The sequence below is a fragment of the Sarcophilus harrisii genome, chromosome 2 (genome assembly GCF_902635505.1).
Source record: "Sarcophilus harrisii chromosome 2, mSarHar1.11, whole genome shotgun sequence".
Taxonomy (NCBI): Eukaryota; Metazoa; Chordata; class Mammalia; order Dasyuromorphia; family Dasyuridae; genus Sarcophilus; species Sarcophilus harrisii.
In genome coordinates this window covers 54207604-54227214 of record NC_045427.1, presented here as the reverse complement: position 1 = coordinate 54227214, position 19611 = coordinate 54207604, and the positions used below count along the sequence as shown (strand labels likewise).

The following is a 19611-nucleotide window of genomic DNA, read 5'->3' as shown; positions in this document are numbered from 1 at the left end:
TTTCTTTTTTTTCCTTCCTTCCTTTCTTTTTTTCTTCCTTTCTTTTTCCTTCCTTCCTTCCTTCCTTCCTAACTTTCCTCTTTCCTGCCTGCCTTCCTCCCTTCCTTCCCCCCTCTCTTCCTTCCTCCTTCCTTATCCCCATCTCCCCAGCCCAATACCACTATTGCTTGACAGAAAAGGTTTGATTTGCTCCCTTTTCAATCTGGTCTCCTTCTCCCTTCCATAGGCAGCTTGATATCCCTGTATGCTCACCATATTGGTGCCAGACTTGGTAAGAACTTTAGCCCTGATGCAACTTAGAACTTGTGAGTTCATATGATCAACCATGGGACCTCTTTCCAGAAAGCATAGAATGTCATCTATAGAAAGAGAGGAAGAAAGAGGAAGGGTAGCAGGGAAATGAAGGGATAGAGTAGGTAGCAATTAGAGGTAAGAATAGAATTGGGATCTGAGACCAGAGTTTTGCCACCAAACTAGCTCCATGACAACATTTCTGGGCCTCAGTTTTACTGTAAATGTAAGGGGTTACATTTTGGGACTGGACTCCCATTTCTAGGAGTCTGTAAAATGAAGGGGTTAGACTGGAGCAGCAGCTCTTGGCCTGGGGTTCACGGACCTCCCCCAAAAGAAATATAGGTAGACTGCAGGGGCTCTGCTAAACTGTTTGGGAAAAATATATCTTTATTTTACTTCTAAATGAAATTTAGTATTTCTCCCATTATTCTAAGAATACTCTAAGAATAACTCTAAACATTATTCTAGAAGGGGTCAGAGGCTTCCCCAGACTGCCAAAGGAGAGGGACCATGACAGAAAAAGATGCTAGTTAGATTATCTCTAAGGGTCCCAAGATGGTCTCATTTTGCTTTTGCTTTCATATTTCTGTGTTGCCTTTGGAATCTGACCTAGAGCACTGATAGATTAAATGAATTGGCTAGGGTCATGCAGACATATGGTGGGCTTCTAGGCTGCCTCTCTGTCCACTACACCACACTGCTTCTATAGCTATCATCTTCACCACCACCATCATCATCACTATCACCACCCCCTCCATCATCATCATCCTTCCCACCATCACCATCATTACTATCACCATCATCATCATCATCACCCCCTCCACCACCACTATCATCATCATCCCCACTATTACCATCACCATCATCATCATCACCTCACTACTGGAGCTCAAAATCATACCTCAGATGGTTACTAGCTGTGTGATTCTGGCCAGTCAGCCCCTGTGGGTCTCCATTTCCTCATTTTTAAATGGGAATCACAATAGCACCCACCTCCCAAGATATCTGTGAAATTCAAATGAGACGATACGTAAAGCATTTTGTGAAACTTAAAGAGTTGTATAAATGAACTCTTATTTCTGATAAATTCATTCTCTCTGGTTCAACGAACATATCATGCACCTATTATGTGCTATGTGCTTTCCTATTATGGTGTTGGGAATACCATGTGTTAGAACTCCAGAGTTATTTGTATTTTTAAAAAGATGAGTCAGAAGGAAACGTATTTAACTCAATGCAACAACTCAAGTTTTAGTTCAACACATTTATGTATTTTTAAATGTTATTTCATTTTCCTCAAGTTACATATAAAAACAAATTTTGACATTTATTTTTTTAATTTGAGTTTTAAGTTTTTCCCTCCCTTCTCCTCTTCCTGAGATAATATAAATTTTATTATATGTTAATTTTGTATTATTTATATTACACTATATAGTATTTCACATAAGTTATACAAACACATTTATTTGTTCAGTGAACCAAATTCAGTCGATCGCCTTCCCCAAAGCATTCATTGAAATCCCCAGTTCTGCTTTCTTTCGATGATGGAATTTTAGCTCTCAATGGGTCCCTCACTGGTGGGAGTTTGCCTTCCCATTGTCCTTTGAGTCCCATTACCTAGGTCCAGTGCCGGCATACACTTGTTTGTGCTCCAGCCAAAAGTCCTTCCCACTTTCTAAGTTTTTCTACTTCTTGTGAGGAGGCTTAGGGGAATCTTGGGGGGCTCCTAGAATTGACTCTGGAGTCCAGTCAGCAGAAAGGCATTTCTCATCGGAAGCACCAGGATGTGACAAGTGACTAACATGTGACCGTGTGTTTTATTAGTCCTAGACTGGCTGGTGCAGCCCAAACCTCGCTGGCTAGGTGGCAACGGCTGGCTGCTGGACGGGCCAGAAGAAGTTTTACAAGGTACAACATGGGGTCTTATATGACAGTCTTGTTTTTAGCTGATATGTCCCGTGATAGGAAGCAGGGATGCTGGACCTGCCAAGGGAAAATTTCTTGGTAATTCTTGAGAAACCGTTGTAAATACATCTTCAGCAAGGAAGGAAAGAAAGAAGGGAAGGGGGAAGTTATGGGTATGAAGTGCCTGCTATGTGTCAAGCGCTTTGTGAATATTATTACATCTGATCCTCAGAACAACCCTGGGTGATGGGTTTTACTGATGAGGAAACTGAAGCAAGGAAAGGTCTAATGACTTTTCCAGGATCACACAAATGTCTGAGACTGGATTGAACTCAGAAAATTGACTCCAGATCCAGCACTATTCACTGTACCATCTACCAGCTTAATAGTAGATACTAGTAGGTGCTTTTTTGTCCTTCAGCCAAAATTCCTTCCCACTTTCTAAGTTTTTCTCCTTCTTGTGAGTAGGCTGAGGGGGACCGTGGGGGTGCTCCTAGAAATGATTCTGGAGCCCAGTCAGCAAAGAAGCATTTCTTATTGGAACCACCAATTTGGAGGGGTTTTTTTTACAGTTAAGGAAACTGAGGCAAACAGAGGTCAGATGTCTTGCCCAGGATCATCCAGCTAGTAAGTAAGCATCAGATTTGAATTAGTAAGTCACACTAAAATTACTAATTATTAGTAGTATAGAGTATATAATATTGTTAATAATACTAATTTTAGTAATTATTAATAATAAGTAAAATCATATTTGAACTCAGGTCTTCCTGACCCCAGACTACTGTACTACCTAACTGCCTTTGGGGAACAGGATGCTCCTATTCCAACACAACTAGATCCTTGGTCAAAATGTTCTCCATATCTCTCCAACCGTCCTAAACTAAGTGTAAATTTGCTGCCAATATTCCTGGCTCCAGCTCCGGTCCTAGTTTCCAGTCTAAGCTGGCTTCCACTGGGTCTTAGTTTTTTTGATTTACTTGACCTGAATATTGGGAATGGACAGTGTTTGAAAATTACATAGGATTATGTTGTGTACCCCAAGCCATCTCTAGTGAGGTGGATGGGGGAAGTTCTTGTCCTCCTCCCCACCCCGGTGGCTGGTAGCTGGACTGAGGGAGGCAGCCAGTGGGGAGAAAGAAATTGTTTTAAAAACTTAAAAACAAAAAGTCCTGGGCTGCACCTCCATATCAGGCTGCTTTCACCCAGACACTGCAGAGAGAATGAATGGAAGAAAAACAGGGAAGAGAGAAGGTAGTCGTCTGATGCCCTCTTTTGGTCCTCATGTGAGTTTCTTGAACTCTTATATAGAAATCTATTAAACATAGCTGATACAAGATACACACACACACACACACACACACACACACACACACACACACACACACACCAGATCTTCCTCTTAAGGAGAGAAACGTTTCTCTTCACTCTGGTGTGTTTTAACTTGGGATTTTTTTCTCCAAGATGATGAATATTCAGAGGAAAAAGTTTTTCTTTATTTCCTCCAGTTTCACCATCTGTAGAATGGGTACATTGTACCTTCTCTAAGATCATTTCTGATTCTGACTGACATGCTATGTTCTCAGGTCCTTTTCCTTCTCTGATAAGTTATGCCCTTGACATTCTATGATTTTAAGAATTCTCTCTCATCTCCCCTTCTTCCTTCATTCATTCGGGGTCAATATCCTCTGGTAGAACCTGGAGGCAGGAAAACCTAAATTCAAATCTGACCTCATGATTAGCTATGTGACCATGGGCAAGTCTCACTTTGCCTCAGTTTCCTCACCTGTAAAATAGGATCACAATCACACTGACCTCCCAGGGTTGTTTAGGACCAACAGATGGTAATTATAAAGAGCTCAGCTCAGTGCTTGGCACACAGTAAATGCTGCATATTTAAATGGAAGCTGTTATTAGCCATTGTTGTTATTGTTCATCATTCTTGAAGAAGACTGATGAAATCATTGGAGTGACATCCTGACTCTCCAGTGAACTGGCTTTACGTGAGACAGAGCTGGACAAAGTTGCCAGTCTCACTCTCCGTGCCTCCTCAGAGGCCATTCTCTGGACAATAATGGATAAATCCATTCCTCAGGGGTATTGATGGGTGATAAAAGACTCAAAGGGGAAAAAATTCTTAGTGGAAGAGAGCCAGAGAAATTTCAAAATCTTCAAGCCAGAGGACTGAAGCTCTAATAGTGCAATTTCCCACCTTAGCAATTCAGTTAGTCAACAAGCATTTATTAAGCATCAATTATATCCCAGGCACTGGGCTAAGAAAGGGATACCAAAAAGGGCATGCGCTTCTTTGTAAGGCAAAACTTCCTAACATTTAGTGCTATCTAAAAGTGAAATGTATTGCTTTGGTGGATAATGAGTTCCTCATCCCTGGAAGTTTTCAAGTGAAAGCAATATATTCCCTTTTTGGGAATGTTGTAGCAGGAAGTCTTGTTTAAGTGTGGGTTGGACTAAAGATCATGAGTTCTGGGGCAGCTAGATGACACAGTGGATAGAGCACCAGCCCTAAAGTCAGGAGGACCTGCGTTCAAATCTGCTCTCAGACACTTAACATGTCCTAGCTGTGTGACCCTGGGCAAGTCACTTAACCCCAACTGCCTCAGGGAAGAGAAAGAAAGAAAGAAAGAAAGAAAGAAAGAAAGAAAGAAAGAAAGAAAGAAAGAAAGGGTCCTTAGCTTGACGTCTATGAATTAAAAATAGATTTTGAGAACTGTATTTCAGTAGAATTGGCTTCTCTGGCCATCCAATGTATTTTCTTTTATGCATTTAACCATGATTCTGAGATGGGGTCCACAGGTTTTACCAGGGGGCTCAGGATCCAAAAAATGGGTCTTACTTCTGGTCTGGAGTGCCCTGCCCACCTTGTGTGACATCTGTGGGAGCCTGAATGACCTGCTGATTTAGGTGGAGCAAGCTCTGTAGAAAGGGGCAAGATGGCTGAGCTCACCAGGATCTTACACTGTATAATAAGCCGGGGCTTTTCTCTGTCTCTTCCAGCAGAGGCCTGTAGCACCACTGAGGATGGGGCAGAACCTCTCCACTGCCCCACAGGCTATGAGTGCCACATCATAAACCCTGGCAACTCTGCAGAAGGCATCCCCAACAGAGGGCAGTGCATCAAGCAACGGAAGGCTTCTGGTCAGTTCCTCCCTCCCTTCCTTTTTCCTTCCTTCCTTCCTTCCTTCCTTCCTTCCTTCCTTCCTTCCTTCCTTCCTTCCTTCCTTCCTTCCTTCCTTCCTTTCTTCCTTCTTTCCTTCCTTCTCTCTCATTGCTTTCCTCTCCCTTTCTCCCTCTCCTCTTCTTCTCTTTTTTCTCTGTCTCTGTCTTTTTGTCTCTCTCTCTCTTTGCATCTCTGTCTCTCTCCTCTTCTCTCTCTTTTTTCTTTTTTGTTACTTAATTTCTCCCTTCCTTCCTCCCTCCCTCCCTTCTTTCTTTCCTTCCTCTTTCCTTTCCCTCTTTCCTTTCCCTTCCTTCTTTCCTTCCTTCCTTTCTTCCTTCCTTCCCTCCTTCCTTCCTTAGGTAATGGAGTTAAATGACTTGCCCAGGATCACATAGCTAGTAAGTGTCTGAGATCAGGTCTTCCTGATTCAGGACTGATGCTCTCTGCACTTTAACACCTCGCTGGCTTCCACCTTTGTTTCTTGTAAATTTCTATGCTTCACTCTTCTACTCACAGCATCAAAGGATTTAAGGTTCTACCTTCCCTGTGAAGAGTTTCCTTCTTCTTTTCTTCTGCTCCTACACTCCTGAACTCCTCTAGATCTTAGTCAAAGATCAAGTACCAGTTCTTCAATTGTTTTATGTATGAATCCAGACCCCACCCCACCAGCCATCGCTCAGAAAGACTGTAAGCTCTCTGAGGCAGGACCAAGGTTGAATAATGTGGATTCTAGTGCCCGCTCTGCCACTCACCTGCTGTGTGACATCGGAAAAGTCATTTCATGTGTATGGGTCTCAGTTTCCTCCACTATAAAATGAGAGGTTTGATCTAGATGACCTAGAAGATTCCTTCCAACTCTTACCATCAGTGTTATGGAAGCCCTTTCTAGATGAATGAGACTTTTCTATTACTTGCATTTTCTAATACAGATCATTTAATCTTCTTATCATTAACAATTAATTTTTATTAAGTATTAATAACCATTAACAATGTTATTGGAATTAATTAATAATAGCTTCTTAAGGGTTCAAAAATACTATATGCATATATATGTGTGTATATATGCATCTATCTATATATGATTCTCAAAGCAACACTGTAAAGTAGACAATTTTTTTATAGCTGAGGAAATTAAGTCGAGAATAATTTAGTGACTTTTTTCAAGGTTATACAATTAGTCACCTAGACATGTCTAAGAAAGGATTTAAATTCAAGATTTCCCAACTTAATCACTCTCTCCCCCTATAATTCCATTAACAGATCATGCATAATACCTCAGAAATCAAGAATCTTTAAAAATCGCATACAAGCCCATTGAAATCATATTCAAATATTCTAATCTTTAAAAACTTCAGTCTTGCTTTTGTTTCCTTGGTTCTATGAGACAATCATAAAATGAACAAGTATTAAATGAGTACTTACTATGTACTCTAGCTGAATGTTAAATGTTGTGGGAAATAATAGAAATCTTCAAATATAATCTATAGGGACTACACTGTTCAGTTTCTACTTGTTTATTCTTTCTGTAGGCCAAATTATCTCCAGGGCTGGAGGCATTTGTCTGTCTTCCTTCTCCCCATTCTGCTGGCTAATAGTTGTAGGGACAGCGTGTCCTGTGGGGAGAAGGAAGTAGTTCAACCACCTGATATTAAAAAAAAAAAAAAAAAAAAAAAAAGTCTGAAGCTCATCTGTCTGCCAGGCAACTTCACCCAAAATGGGAATAATTGACTGGAGTAGGCAAATAAGTCGAAGAAGAGTTAAGAAAGAATAGTGTACAAAAATCCAGAGAAGAGAGAAAATCTCAGGAGGAGATGGTGGTCCACAGCCTCAAATGCTGCAGAAGGTCAAGAAGAATGGTTTGACTATTAAGAAATAATTGATAATTTGGAAAGGGTTCTTTTTAAATTTCTGAAGTTAAACACCAAAAAGAGAATTTTCACACATACAGCATAGTATCAACATTTAAACTGAAACCGTGAATCTATTTCTAGCAGTTATTTTTAAAACGCATAACTTTAAAAACTGTCTTGCTTGTATATATCCTTTTTAATTTCCTTCTATTGTAATGCACAGAAATGTGCATTAAAATATTTCTGTGGTCCTCCTTTTTTAATAAAAAAAAATCATTATTACTAATCCCTTTCTCCCTCAAATATCTCTTCCTCAATTAAAAACCAAGAGAAAGAAAAAGGGAAAAAAGACAATAATATTGTAACAACTGAACATAATCAGGCCACACAGTAGTGATGTCCAAAAATATAATTTTCTTTCTGTACCTTCTGTCCATCACTTCTCTGTCAGAGGATGGACAATATGCAGCAGAGCAGAATTTCTTCATATACTTCAACCAAAGCAACATATCAAAACAGAAAGAATGCAGAAGCAAATAAGAAAATCCAATTTGCTTCTCTTTTGGTAGACATTAAAGAGATTTTTTGGGAGGAGACAATTATTTACCTCATTTCTTTTTTTACCTATGTTTAAGTCACTGAATGAATAGTTGCCTCAGTCAAACTGAGATCTGTTGAGCATCTTAGCTTAAAAAGGTAAAGTTCTCCCACTGTATCCAGGGCCTGATTTATATCTGGCCACTGGATTCAGCTGGCTCCAGATAAGAAAGTGAGTTTGGTGCCTTTGTATAGACACCTCCTCAAAGTCAAATTCAAATCCAATTTATTTGTATGTCATGGCATCCCTTCATTGAAGTCATGGTCCTCTAAGAATGAAGGACAAACAATAACAACTTAGTAAAATGAAATGTGCTATAGAAATGTGAATAATTATTGATGATGATAATGTTGATGTTAAGCTGGACAATTTCTAAATTCCCTTCTGGCTCTAAGCCCTAGAATCCTATATATACAGGGAAAAAAAGATTATTGCATAAGGAACTAAAAATTAAGAATTTAAGTATATATTGAATTTAACATTGTGGTGCCAATTATTTGTGCCTGCTTCTGAATTTCCTTCTGCTCTCTTTTTAAAGTTATTTCATGGTATTCATTATTCTCTTCTTTGTTCTCTCTGTGTGTACAACATGCATTTTGCCTATGTAGGTCATGCGTATATAAACGTGGTTTATTTAATTGAGGCTTATAGGAAGGTATGAATCTCAGGAACCTTATATTTGGCTATCAAATCATAGTTTGCCAAACCTGACCTAACACACTCAGATGGAGCAAGATGAATTCTACTTCACACAGAATATTTAAATGTTGCTCATTCTAATCTTATATTTCAATTGTGTTTTCTTAAACAATATATGGCTGAATTCTGCTTTCTAATTCAACCTGCTTTTGATGGATAAGTCCATTACTGATTGGATTTTTCTCACAATTTTATATATATATATATATATATATATATATGAATAACTTTCCTTGCACAATCTATCATCTGAAATGGGCTTAATCCCTTGCTATGATTCTGATAAGCTACAATATGATGGCAGAGATTGTATTGATCTCAGACTTCCTGGAAGGTGTCCTGAGCCATGTGCCTGGTTGCCAGACTTTCCCTGTTTCCCGGTTCTTCCCCCACCAACACAACTGTTCCAAGAGACCAGGACCAAGATCGCACTGATTTAAGATCCTGTTTATGGGAAATTGTCCCAGCTTCATGCCATCTCCCCAAACCCTTCCGTCCCCAATGCATGTAGCCTCAAGCTCTGTTCACCAGCATCCAAGCTGGTTCCCCATTCCCACCCCCACAACCCCCCTTCTCCAAGTGCCTGTAGGCTTTTGGCCATATTTGTGTATCCCTAGACTGCATGGCGGACTTTATTGTTGTTTCTCTTTGTTCTTCTTTATCTTTATCCCATCTGTGCCCTTTTTAGATCTTTGCTGGGGTGTTTGCTGGGGAGCTAGGTTTCTTTCAAGTTACCTTTCTAACCAGAAGTCTTTCTTGTTGATTTTCCAGATGGACAAAACCTGAAACCTAAAATTTATAAGGAAGTTGTAGGTAAGATAAGAATGTGTCCTTCTTTTGTTTATTCCTGTGTTGTGAGCACATGAAAGAAGTCAGAGTGCCTTTTCTTGGCTAAAGAATAAAATGACAATTGCCAAAGTGAAAAAAAAGGGATTTGAAATAAAAAAAACAAAAAACAAAAAACAATCTGGGCTTGAGCCCCAACTCTATCTCTTACTAGCTTTGGTCCTTTGGTCAATCACAGAACTTTTTTGAACCTTTTGTTTTTTCATTTAGAAAGTGGTGGCAATACTTGAAAAAGCTCTCTCATTGAGTTGTTTTAAGAATCAACCAGAATAATGTATATTGCCCTTTAATCACTATGTAAATATATGTTATTATTCATTATTAGTGGTATTATATGCTCCCAACTTGCTACAAAAGTCCTCCTCTGATATCCCATTATGACATGGGAATGACCCTGGGCTCTGGAAGGCAATACCAGCTAGGTATAACCTTAAAAGTCCTGCCAGGCTGGCAAGTATTTAATTACTACCCAGAAAATGGCATTAGGCTATCATCTGAGGACCACCTTTGTATCTTTCTATGTCTCCTGATGCTTAGTACACTACCTGGCTTATAACAGGGGCTTAATATATGCTTTTATCAACTCACTGACTTCTCTTTGTCACTATCCTTCTCATCTTCCTTTCTTCCGTTCTCTTTGTTCTTCTCTTTTCTTGTTATGGGGGGAAGAAGCCTTTTAAAATGTGAAAATTCACTTGCTAATCTGTTTTTGGAAGCTAATTTTAAATATCCATTTATCTTAAAATTAATGGAAGGCCTGTGTGAATTTGTCTTGCTAGAATGAAATGAAAATACATAACTTAAAAAAATTCGGAGATTAAATTAAACCCCATAGTGTTAATTAAGTGTGAAAGAGGACAGGAATCTTAGAGATAATCTAGTCCACTTCTCTTGATATATAAAGATCACTTACCTCAATTCTCATAGTTAATGAATGGCAAAACCAAGACTAAAATTCAAGTTTCCTTCCACCTAATCCATTGCTCTTGTCATTAAATCACAGTGCCTTTCTGTTTACATTTGTGTCTTCTAGAAAATCTTCATTCATTTCTTCATCTTCCTTACTTCCCTCTCTCCTTTCCTTCCTTCAGTTTTCTTCTTTCCTTCTCTTCTTCCTTCCTTTTCTCTCTCCTTCCTTTCTGCCTTTTTTTCTTCTCTCCTTTCTGCTTTCCTTCCTTCCTTCCTTCTCTCCTTCCTTCCTTCCTTTCTGCCTTCTTTTCTTCCCTCCCTCCATTTCTCCTTCCTTCCTTCAGGCATTGTGTTAGACACTATGGAGGACACAAGATAGTCCCTTCCCTCACAGAACTTAAAATCTAGTATCTATTTAAATTCTTCACTGTGAGCATTCTTTACTCAGCGCAGATCAAAATCTCCCCTTGTCTTCTTACCGTGAATAATTCTCATTCAGACCTTTCTATAAGTCCTCCTTAGAAATCTTTAATTTGGGCATTGAAGGCCAAGAATAGTAGTTGTTTTGGTGACAATAAAAATTAGCTGATAATTTGTAGCATTTTATAATTTACAAAAGGAATTTTTCACAAGTATCGCCATGAAGTTGGTAATAATAATTATCTGATGGATTTGGTTCTTTTCATGAGGTAATTCAGGCCAATTTTAATTTACTTATGATGACGAGAGTCATCTGCGTCCAGAGAGAGGACTAAGGGGACTGAATGTGGATCACAACATAGTATTTTCACTTTGTTGTTATTGTTGTTTGTTTGCTTGTTTGTTTTTTTTTCTTTCTCATTTTTTCCCTTTTTGATTTGATTTTTCTTGTGCAGCAAATGTGGAAATATGATTAGAAGAATTGCACATGTTTAACTTATATTGGATTATTTGCAGTCTAAGGGAGAGGGGAAAGGGGAAAGAAGGAAGAAAAATATGGAACAAAAGTTTTTGCAAGGGTGAATGTTGAAAATTATCTTTGCATGTATTTTGAAAAATAAAAAAAAACTATTATAAAAAACAAAAATAAATACAATACAATAGAATAATTATCTGATATTTATATGGCATTTTAAAGTTTGCAAAATGCTTTACATACATTTTCTCATTTGAGCCTCACAACCACTCTATGAATAGGTTGTAATATATTATTCTGTTTTATTCTACTATAGGTAGAATAGATATTATTCTATTATTTTTAGAATGAGAAAACTGAGGTTTAAAGATCTTTTTTAAATGATTTATCCTTGGTTATATCAAAAGTGTTATTTGAACCTAGATTTTCCTCCAATCTATCTACCATTCATCTATTAAATGTGGATAATAATATCTAAATCATGGGATGCTGTGTGGATCAAAGGGGTTAATATATATAAAATGTTTTGTAAATCTTCAAATGCTATATAAATGCTAGGTTATTATTATTACACCAAAGTGCCCATTTTTCAGATGATAAAACTGAGGCACAAAGACCATGACTTGCCTACTATCATACAATTAATATCAGAACTGTTATTCAAAATAAGATCTTTCAAATATAAAACCAGGCCCCTTTCCACTGTATTGTTCTCTAGGTAGTAGGGAGAGATTTAAGATTTTATTTGTTTTGAGGAGAAGCTGAAGGGAAAGAGGGGAAAGTTGATGCAATTATTTTGATACAGTTATGGTTTATTTTACAGCAAGTAATTCAAATCATGTGGTCGGCTACGAAAAAGAACGACAGAAGCATTTGCATTAATCCAATAGATGAATTGAAAATGAGTGGACAAATGAAGTCATGCAAACTTGGTCCCAAAGAAGAGACATGAGAATACAACACCTTTCTTGCTTTGTAGAGGTGGGGAACTAGGAGGAAAGAGCACTTCATACGATGTTGAACTTTATTCATTTGTTGATTAGTTTTGGTGAATATTTTTTCCATTCTTAAATTCTTTATTCTGAGAAATGGTTCTATGGGGAAGAAGGGAAAGGCATATTGAGGAATGTAGATGATATAAAAACAAAGATATCAATAAAATTGTTTTAAAGTCAAAAGGTATGAATTTTAGTACCAAGAAGGAATTTTCATCATGAGGTGGTTTTGACCAATGAAAGAGAATTTAATATTTTTTTTGTTCAGTAGAGAAATATGAGAGGGATTCTGTCATCATTTTAGAGATTCCTAAATGAATAGATGACTTCCATACAGATAGAATTGATAGAAATTTTTGGAAAGCACATGGGATTTGGAATAAGAAGACTTGGTTTGAATCCTTGGGCAAGTTCAATTAATATTCTGAATCTCAATTTTTTTTTCATAAAAAGGGGGAGATTAAATTAGAACATCTTCGTAGGTTGTTCCAACTCTTGAATTCTAATAGTCCATAAACTGCTTTGTCCATTTCTCATTGGAAAAGATTGTAGAGACCATGTAGCCCAACTTTCTCATTTTCTAGATATCGACACTCAAACCCAAAGAGGTAAATAACAACGGTATCATAGTAAAGTGATACAGGCAAGATCTGAACCCAAATCTTCTGACTCTGAATTGATCATTACATTAAGCCAAATTATTGCCTTGAAAGAGTTCATGGGGGAAAAGGGTTACAGATATTCCATATGTTGCAATCACATTATCTAAAATTGAAAGAGACCTTAAATATCATTCCAATTAAAATTCCTCCTGAAACCATGCACATGAATAATAAAAAGAAAACACTCAGATTGTATAGATGGGATAAATCATTTGGGACAAAGAGTGGACAAAGAAAGCAGGATAGACAAGAGAGCACTTGAGTTGATTCTTGAAAAAAATGATTTCTTTATCTCTTTGACACTCAATCCCAAGGACAAATATCTCTAACTCTTCTTTTTCTCTATGTTGTTCCTGATTGGATAATCACTGTCCCTTAATTTCACAAAAGTGAGAGATGATGAATTGGACTTTGATTCAGATTTGGAAGCCATATTGGGAAGTCACCATCCCACAAATCATTAGAACAGGTAAGGATCTTAAAGGTCAGCTAGTCCAACTTTCTTATTTTGTGCTTGAGTTATTGAGACCAAGAGAGGGAAAAATAACCTGGCCATAGTCATGTACCCAATATGAGTTGAAATCTTAACTGAAATCTTGCTGTTACTCTGACAAAGTAAAGAGAAAACTCCACCAGACTGGATTTTCCTAAAGCCAAATATATGAGAACACCCAGTTTCCAACTTGTAGCTACTTAGACTCTGTCCAAAAATTAAAAGAAGAAAAAAGATCACGTTGTATCCAACTTTCTCTCTTTCTTTATGTCTCCTCTACATTCACAGTTTGTGAAGATTAAATTTAATATTGAATGCTGGTAGGTTGAGAGGGCAAAGTTGGACTGAGGGACAAGAAGAAAAATAGAAAATGAATCAGACTGTAAGATTTATAATTAGTCTAATCCCCAAATTTTTTGCAGGGAAAAAACCTTGTTCCAGGTCACATTTCTTCCAAGGTCACAAACAAGACAAATGACAGGGTTAGGAACTCAACTTAAATCCTTTGACTCCAGAATCCACATTTCTTTCCTTCACTCCAGATGGTCTTCTCACTTGAATTGATGTTTCTATGTAGTAGACATAGGAGGCAAGCTTTTAGGCTCATCAACAATAGCATCTTCCCTGAAAAGGGAAGTTTGCAGTCTAATTGGGGGACTCAAGAAACCATGGGAAAAGATGCCACAGAGTAAAAAGTAGTATGTGACAAGTGCCAAAAGAATGGGACAGACAGGAGAGAGTACTTGGGATGAAGAAGTCAGGCAAGGATTCATGGAGGGGAGGCAGGGAGAGGAGATTGATTTGAGCCTGAAGGATGAATAGGATTTCAATAAGTAGAAAACAGAAGAAGGAATTTCAGTTAAGGGGTAGATACATCATAAGTAAAGGCATGTTAGGAAAGCTCAGACTTTGTTTGGGGGAAATAATGAATTCATAAAAGTGGAAACTCTTTTCACTTCCACTCTCACTCACCCAAAGAACAGCATTTCCTTCCTGTTGAATATCTAAACTTATCATTCAGGCTAGGTATTCCCTATGGACATTATACAGTTTACATACATACTTACATGCCATTTTGAATGCTGACTCCCAACATGATAGTGAAAGAAACAACCTTTCTTCTCCTCTTTTCCGTCTGAGTGTCTCTGCTTCCCCTGTTACTCATCTTGAGTCTTCTCACTCAGCTAGTGATCAATAATCTGTTCCTATGTTAGCTTCCAAATATGATTTTTCACTGAATCTTGTTTGCTTCAGTTTCTCCATCTATAAAATGGTCTGGAGAAAGAAATGGTAAGCCATTCAAGAAAATCCCCAAAATGGGTCATGAAGAATTAGACAGAACTGAAAAATGAATGAGCAATAACAAATAACTTTTCTCTGGAGTTCTGGCATAATAAGGTATTTATAAGATATTATGAACCCTGGCCAAAAAAAATTTTTTTAAAGGGTCATGTCATATCCAACACTCTCCCAAATACATTTCCTCTATAAAATATCAGAACAGCACAGTGCCTGGCACATTGGAAATAATAAATGTTTAGTGTTTGATTGATCGATTGATAGGGGTAGGAACATAAGTATGACAGCGTGGTTTGGAAATGGTGGTATGGGTGTGACTTAGAGATCTGATTTCTGGTAAAACTAAAGCAAGATCCAACAATAAAACTCTAGAATAAATCCATTGGAAAAATTTTTGTGTGATCTGGATGAGATGGATGAGAACAATGGTGCAGGACAGAATACCATCCTGAAGTCAGGAAGACTTGAGTTCAAGTCTGGTCTCAGACACTTAACACTTATTAGCTGTGTGACACTGGGCAAGTCATTTAACTCCAATTGCCTCACCAAAAAAAAAAAAAAAAGAATAATAGGGCAATTGAGGGAGTTCTAATTGACTTACCCTGGGTACTAACCTTTCCCCCTCCCTTGACATCTCTTATGTCACAGAGCAGAGGTCATTTAAAGTAAAGGGATTGAGATTCTCAGTTACCAGAATATTTGATCAACCCACTTCCCCATCATCTTGAAGGAAGGTGAGGACTGTGTGTGTTCCAACCATACAAATAGTTAAAATGAATAAAGCCTCCTGACACTTTCAATTATGACCTTGAAGGAAAAGAATCTGCTTATGGCATCAGAACATCTCTTTGTGTATCTTAAATTAAAATCTCAATACAAATCAACAGAACTTGGAGAATGAATTTTTTCCCTTCTAGTTAGTGATTAACATCTGTTGAAAAGTCTAAACTATAACAGAGTCACCTGGTCCAAGCCATTCCTGAACAAGCCTGCCCTTTACAATGTGTCTGATGGGTGGTCATCTAACTACTTGTTCCAAACCCTACACGGAGTAACTATAGAGCCGGCACTCAAATCCCACTCAGTTTCACAAATAATTGGAAGGGACCTTAGCTGCCATTTAATCCAAACATAAAAGAAATCTTCACTGTATCAAACCCAGCATGTTATCATCCAGCCCAGCCTCAGCTTCAAGGTCTACAAGGAAGGGGCAAACCCCTACTTCTCACCTCTATAATTCCATTATCCTTTCCATTTTATCATAAGCCCAGATTCCCTTGGCACCAAGTCCAGTGTTTTTCAACTACACCATTCCACCTGGAAGAAACATTAATCCCATATGTAACAAAAACTTGCATTCCTATAATTTAATAAGATTTGCAAAATGCTTCCCTTAAAGCAGCCCCATAAAGTAGGTAGCAAGTTACCCAAGTGGGGTACCCCACAGGGCATCCCCCATTCCCTTTCCAACACTCTCTCTACTAGCTCATTCTCCCAAAAGCCTGTTGGGTTTTTTCTGGGGGAGGAGAAATTACTGTGGCCACTTTTCAGCTGCAATTTATTCTTAAGGGTTATTTTAAGGGTAGTTCTGGTATGGAGAGTTACATGTCCATACTCATAATCATGGCTCCCATTTACTTAAATCCAGTCACAAACATTTACTAATGAGAAGACAAAGCAAGGATAATCATTAAAAAAAATTACAATAGAAGATAAAATCAAGTCTACTCAATATAGTGTCAGGAGGATGGAGAAGAAAGCAGACAAAACTTACAAAAACCTAACAGGGAGATACATGACTAGGGAAATCCACAAATCCAAGGCAACTTATAACTAAATAGTGAGTCTATTTAGGAAATAATCTGTGGATGTGTCACTGGTTGATTGGGACCATTCCTCTTTTGCATTTCTCCATTAACCTACTAACTGAAGGGATTTCTTTGCTATTTTTGAACCACTAAAGTAGCATTATGCTTTTTAGCTAATGACAGCTTTAAGCCTGAGGTCTTCAGAGATTCCAAGGTCTGCTCCTTTGGCTAGATCAGGAAGGAGTGAAAAGGGGAACTATGGGGTTTACAAAGTTCAAGTTTTTGCTCTCTCTAGACTTTTCCCTCTCAAGCCATGGAATGCAGAAAATGGTAAAAAACAAACAAACAAACAAACAAACAAAAAAACTAAGTCTTTCAAGGATTTCCCCTCTTTCAAGGAAAACAAGGAATCTTTTCCTCCAATCAGCTCTTCATTCATTATAGAGAGTTCCAGTCATCTTTCAGACAGCACACTTCCAATCAGATCAGCTCCCTGCCTCAACAGCAGCACCTCCTGGTCAGCTTCTCAGCTGTACAGGCTAAAGTATTTTCTCTTCTGCCTTCTTAAGTCCTGGCTTCTTTACTCTAATAGACTGTTTCTTTGATCACTGACTCCTTATCTATAGCTGTTTCTAGTATTTCAAATAGCTTTTCTTTCCAATTTAATTCTAATAATCTCCCGATACTCTCTCATTAATTGTCATTTAACTCTATGTAGTGTCTTTTTTTTACTATGTGAAAGCTGTGTTGATTAGGTTCCAATTACTTTTTGAAAGTCCTATTTTAGAATGTTGTACATCTTCAGGCAGTTTACAGAAAATAGATAGGATTCTTATATTTTCCCCTTGTATTTCTTAGTTGATAATTCACATTTTACTATATTTTCAATATTTTAAAATTATCCTAAATATTTTTATTCCTATGTCGGGAAGTATTCTCTTAATTAAATAAAATCTTCTGTATGGTTCTATCAGTACTTTGGAGATTCTACTTGGTTCTTATCATTATTAGATTCTCTAATAATAGGTACTTCAAATCACTTCCATTAGCTGATAAAGATTTAGTAAGTGCCTACTATATACCAAGCACTGTGCTATGTTGGGAATATAAAGAAAGGAAAAAGACAGTTGATCAGTCAGTCAACAAATATTTATTAAGTACTTAGCATACACCAGGCATGGTGTTAAGTGCTAAGGATACATAAAAGATTTAACTCAAATATGTTCTACAGGAGATCTTTCCCAGTCCTTATCCCTGTCAGTGCCTTCCTTCTGAGATTACTTTACATTCACTCTGTATATATCTTGTATGCCCACAGTTAGCTGCATGTTGCTTTATCAATTAGACTACAGAGTTAAGACTTGAAGGAAGTCAGAAGAGCTAGTAGGTGAAGATGAGGAAGAAAATTTTATCAAGCATAAGTTTCAATTGCATCCAACTCCTTGTGACTACATTTGGGGTTTTCTTGGCAAAAACACTGAATTGGTTTGCTGTTTCCTTCTCTAACGCATTTTACAGATGAGGAAACTGAGGCAAATGGGATTGAATGGCTGACCCAGGATCACACAGCTGGTAGGTAGCTAAGACCATATTTGAACTTCAGACCTGGTGCTCCATCCATTGTACATAGCTGCCTCTGGAGTCGAGGGATAGCTGGTCATGTCCAAGTAACAGCAGAGAAGCCTATGTTGTTAGATCAAGCTGGGTATAAAGGTAGTAAAGACTAAGAAGGACAGGAAGGGACAAGATTTTTAAAGGTATCAACTGACAAATAGAATCTTTTATAAATGATCTTGGCCATGTTAAAGAGCCATAGAATTAACTGAGTGGGGGAAAGGGTGAGAGAGAGAGGTCAGGCTTGTAATTTTTTTTAAATGATTGATGGGGCAACTAGATGGCAATGTGAATAGAAAACCAGCTCTGGAGTCAGGAGGACCCTGAGTTCAAAACTAGTCTCATCCTTAATACTTCCTACCTGTGTTTCTCTGGACAAGTCACTTAACCCCAATTGCCTTGCCAAAAAAAAAAAAAAAAAAAAAAGACTGATAGCAGAGTGCAGGATTGATTGAATGGAAGAGACCAAGAAGACTATGCAATAACCTTGTAAATGAAAATAATGCACAAATATTCACATAAAGTTATATCATAGAAAATGGTTCAATTTATAAAGGAAAATCCACTGGAAAACTTTTATTTTTAATTCAAATTTAATTCAAAATTTATTTTCTCTCAAATGGATCCTTGTCATGCTGGTATACATATTGGATGGAGAATCTCTCCAGTGAGATTCTGCTAATGCAAAAGGTATTTCAATAAATACCAGACAAGCCTTCACATTGTACTATAAGTATAATATTCCATATGACAGCTACATTCTCCTTTTCTCTATTTATTCACTCAAATCTATATTCAAAATGACAAGTAGGGGAATTTTCTCATTTGGAAAGGTTTGGCCACAGTTACCATTTAGCCATAACATATTCTCAGGTTCCTAGGGATAATGTTGATCTAAGGCAATTACATTTCTACACTAAAAATGTAAATTCTTCTCTTCTCTATCAGTGTTCTTCCCATTTATAGAAATCCATCACAATAACACTATTAACTCTTTTTTTATATATAATAACTTTTTATCGACAGAATCCATGCCAGGATGATTTTTTACATTATCCCTTGCACTCACTTCTGTTCCGATTTTTCCCCTCTCTCCCTCCACCCCCTCCCCTAGATGGCAAGCAGTTCCTATATATGTTGAATATGTTGCAGTATATCCTAGATACAATATATGTGTGCAGAACCAAACAGTTCTCTTGTTGCACAGGGAAAATTGGATTCAGAAACACCATTAACTCTTAAACGTGAAACATTTGCTAGATAAAAAGACAAAAGTAATAATAATCAAAAAAGTAAAAATAAGTAAAAATAAACCTGAGTTACAAGTAAAATCATTGTTATTCCTCTATTACAAATTGGAAACTATCATGAAGTGGGCAAGTGATTCAATTTTCTAAGACCACATAATAAAATGCCAACAGAGCCAGGATTCAAATTCTAGGCTGTTGTATAAGAATAATTTTACTATACCACAGCTACTTCTGTCAAACAAAAGAAAACTAAGGTATAAGATTCATGAATTCTTTTCAGGTACATTTGGTTTGACTTTCATTGAGATTTTGATGACAA

The 19611-nt window shown here is 37.5% G+C and overlaps 1 protein-coding gene across 2 annotated transcripts in view; it reads left to right on the top strand.

Annotated features, from left to right (window-relative positions):
- Positions 1-12109, top strand: part of WFDC1 (WAP four-disulfide core domain 1) — a 38126-nt gene extending 26017 nt beyond the window's left edge. The window contains exons 3-6 of one of the 2 annotated variants that reach the window (XM_031950200.1): positions 2119-2202; positions 5215-5352; positions 9293-9334; positions 11995-12109. In XM_031950200.1, coding sequence (XP_031806060.1) covers positions 2119-2202; positions 5215-5352; positions 9293-9334; positions 11995-12053 — 323 coding nt within the window. In that variant the 3' untranslated portion in view covers positions 12054-12109. Of the gene's footprint in view, positions 1-2118; positions 2203-5211; positions 5353-9292; positions 9335-11994 lie in introns of both variants that reach the window. The other variant, XM_031950199.1, reaches the window with a different exon arrangement.
- The last annotated feature ends 7502 nt before the right edge of the window (positions 12110-19611 follow it).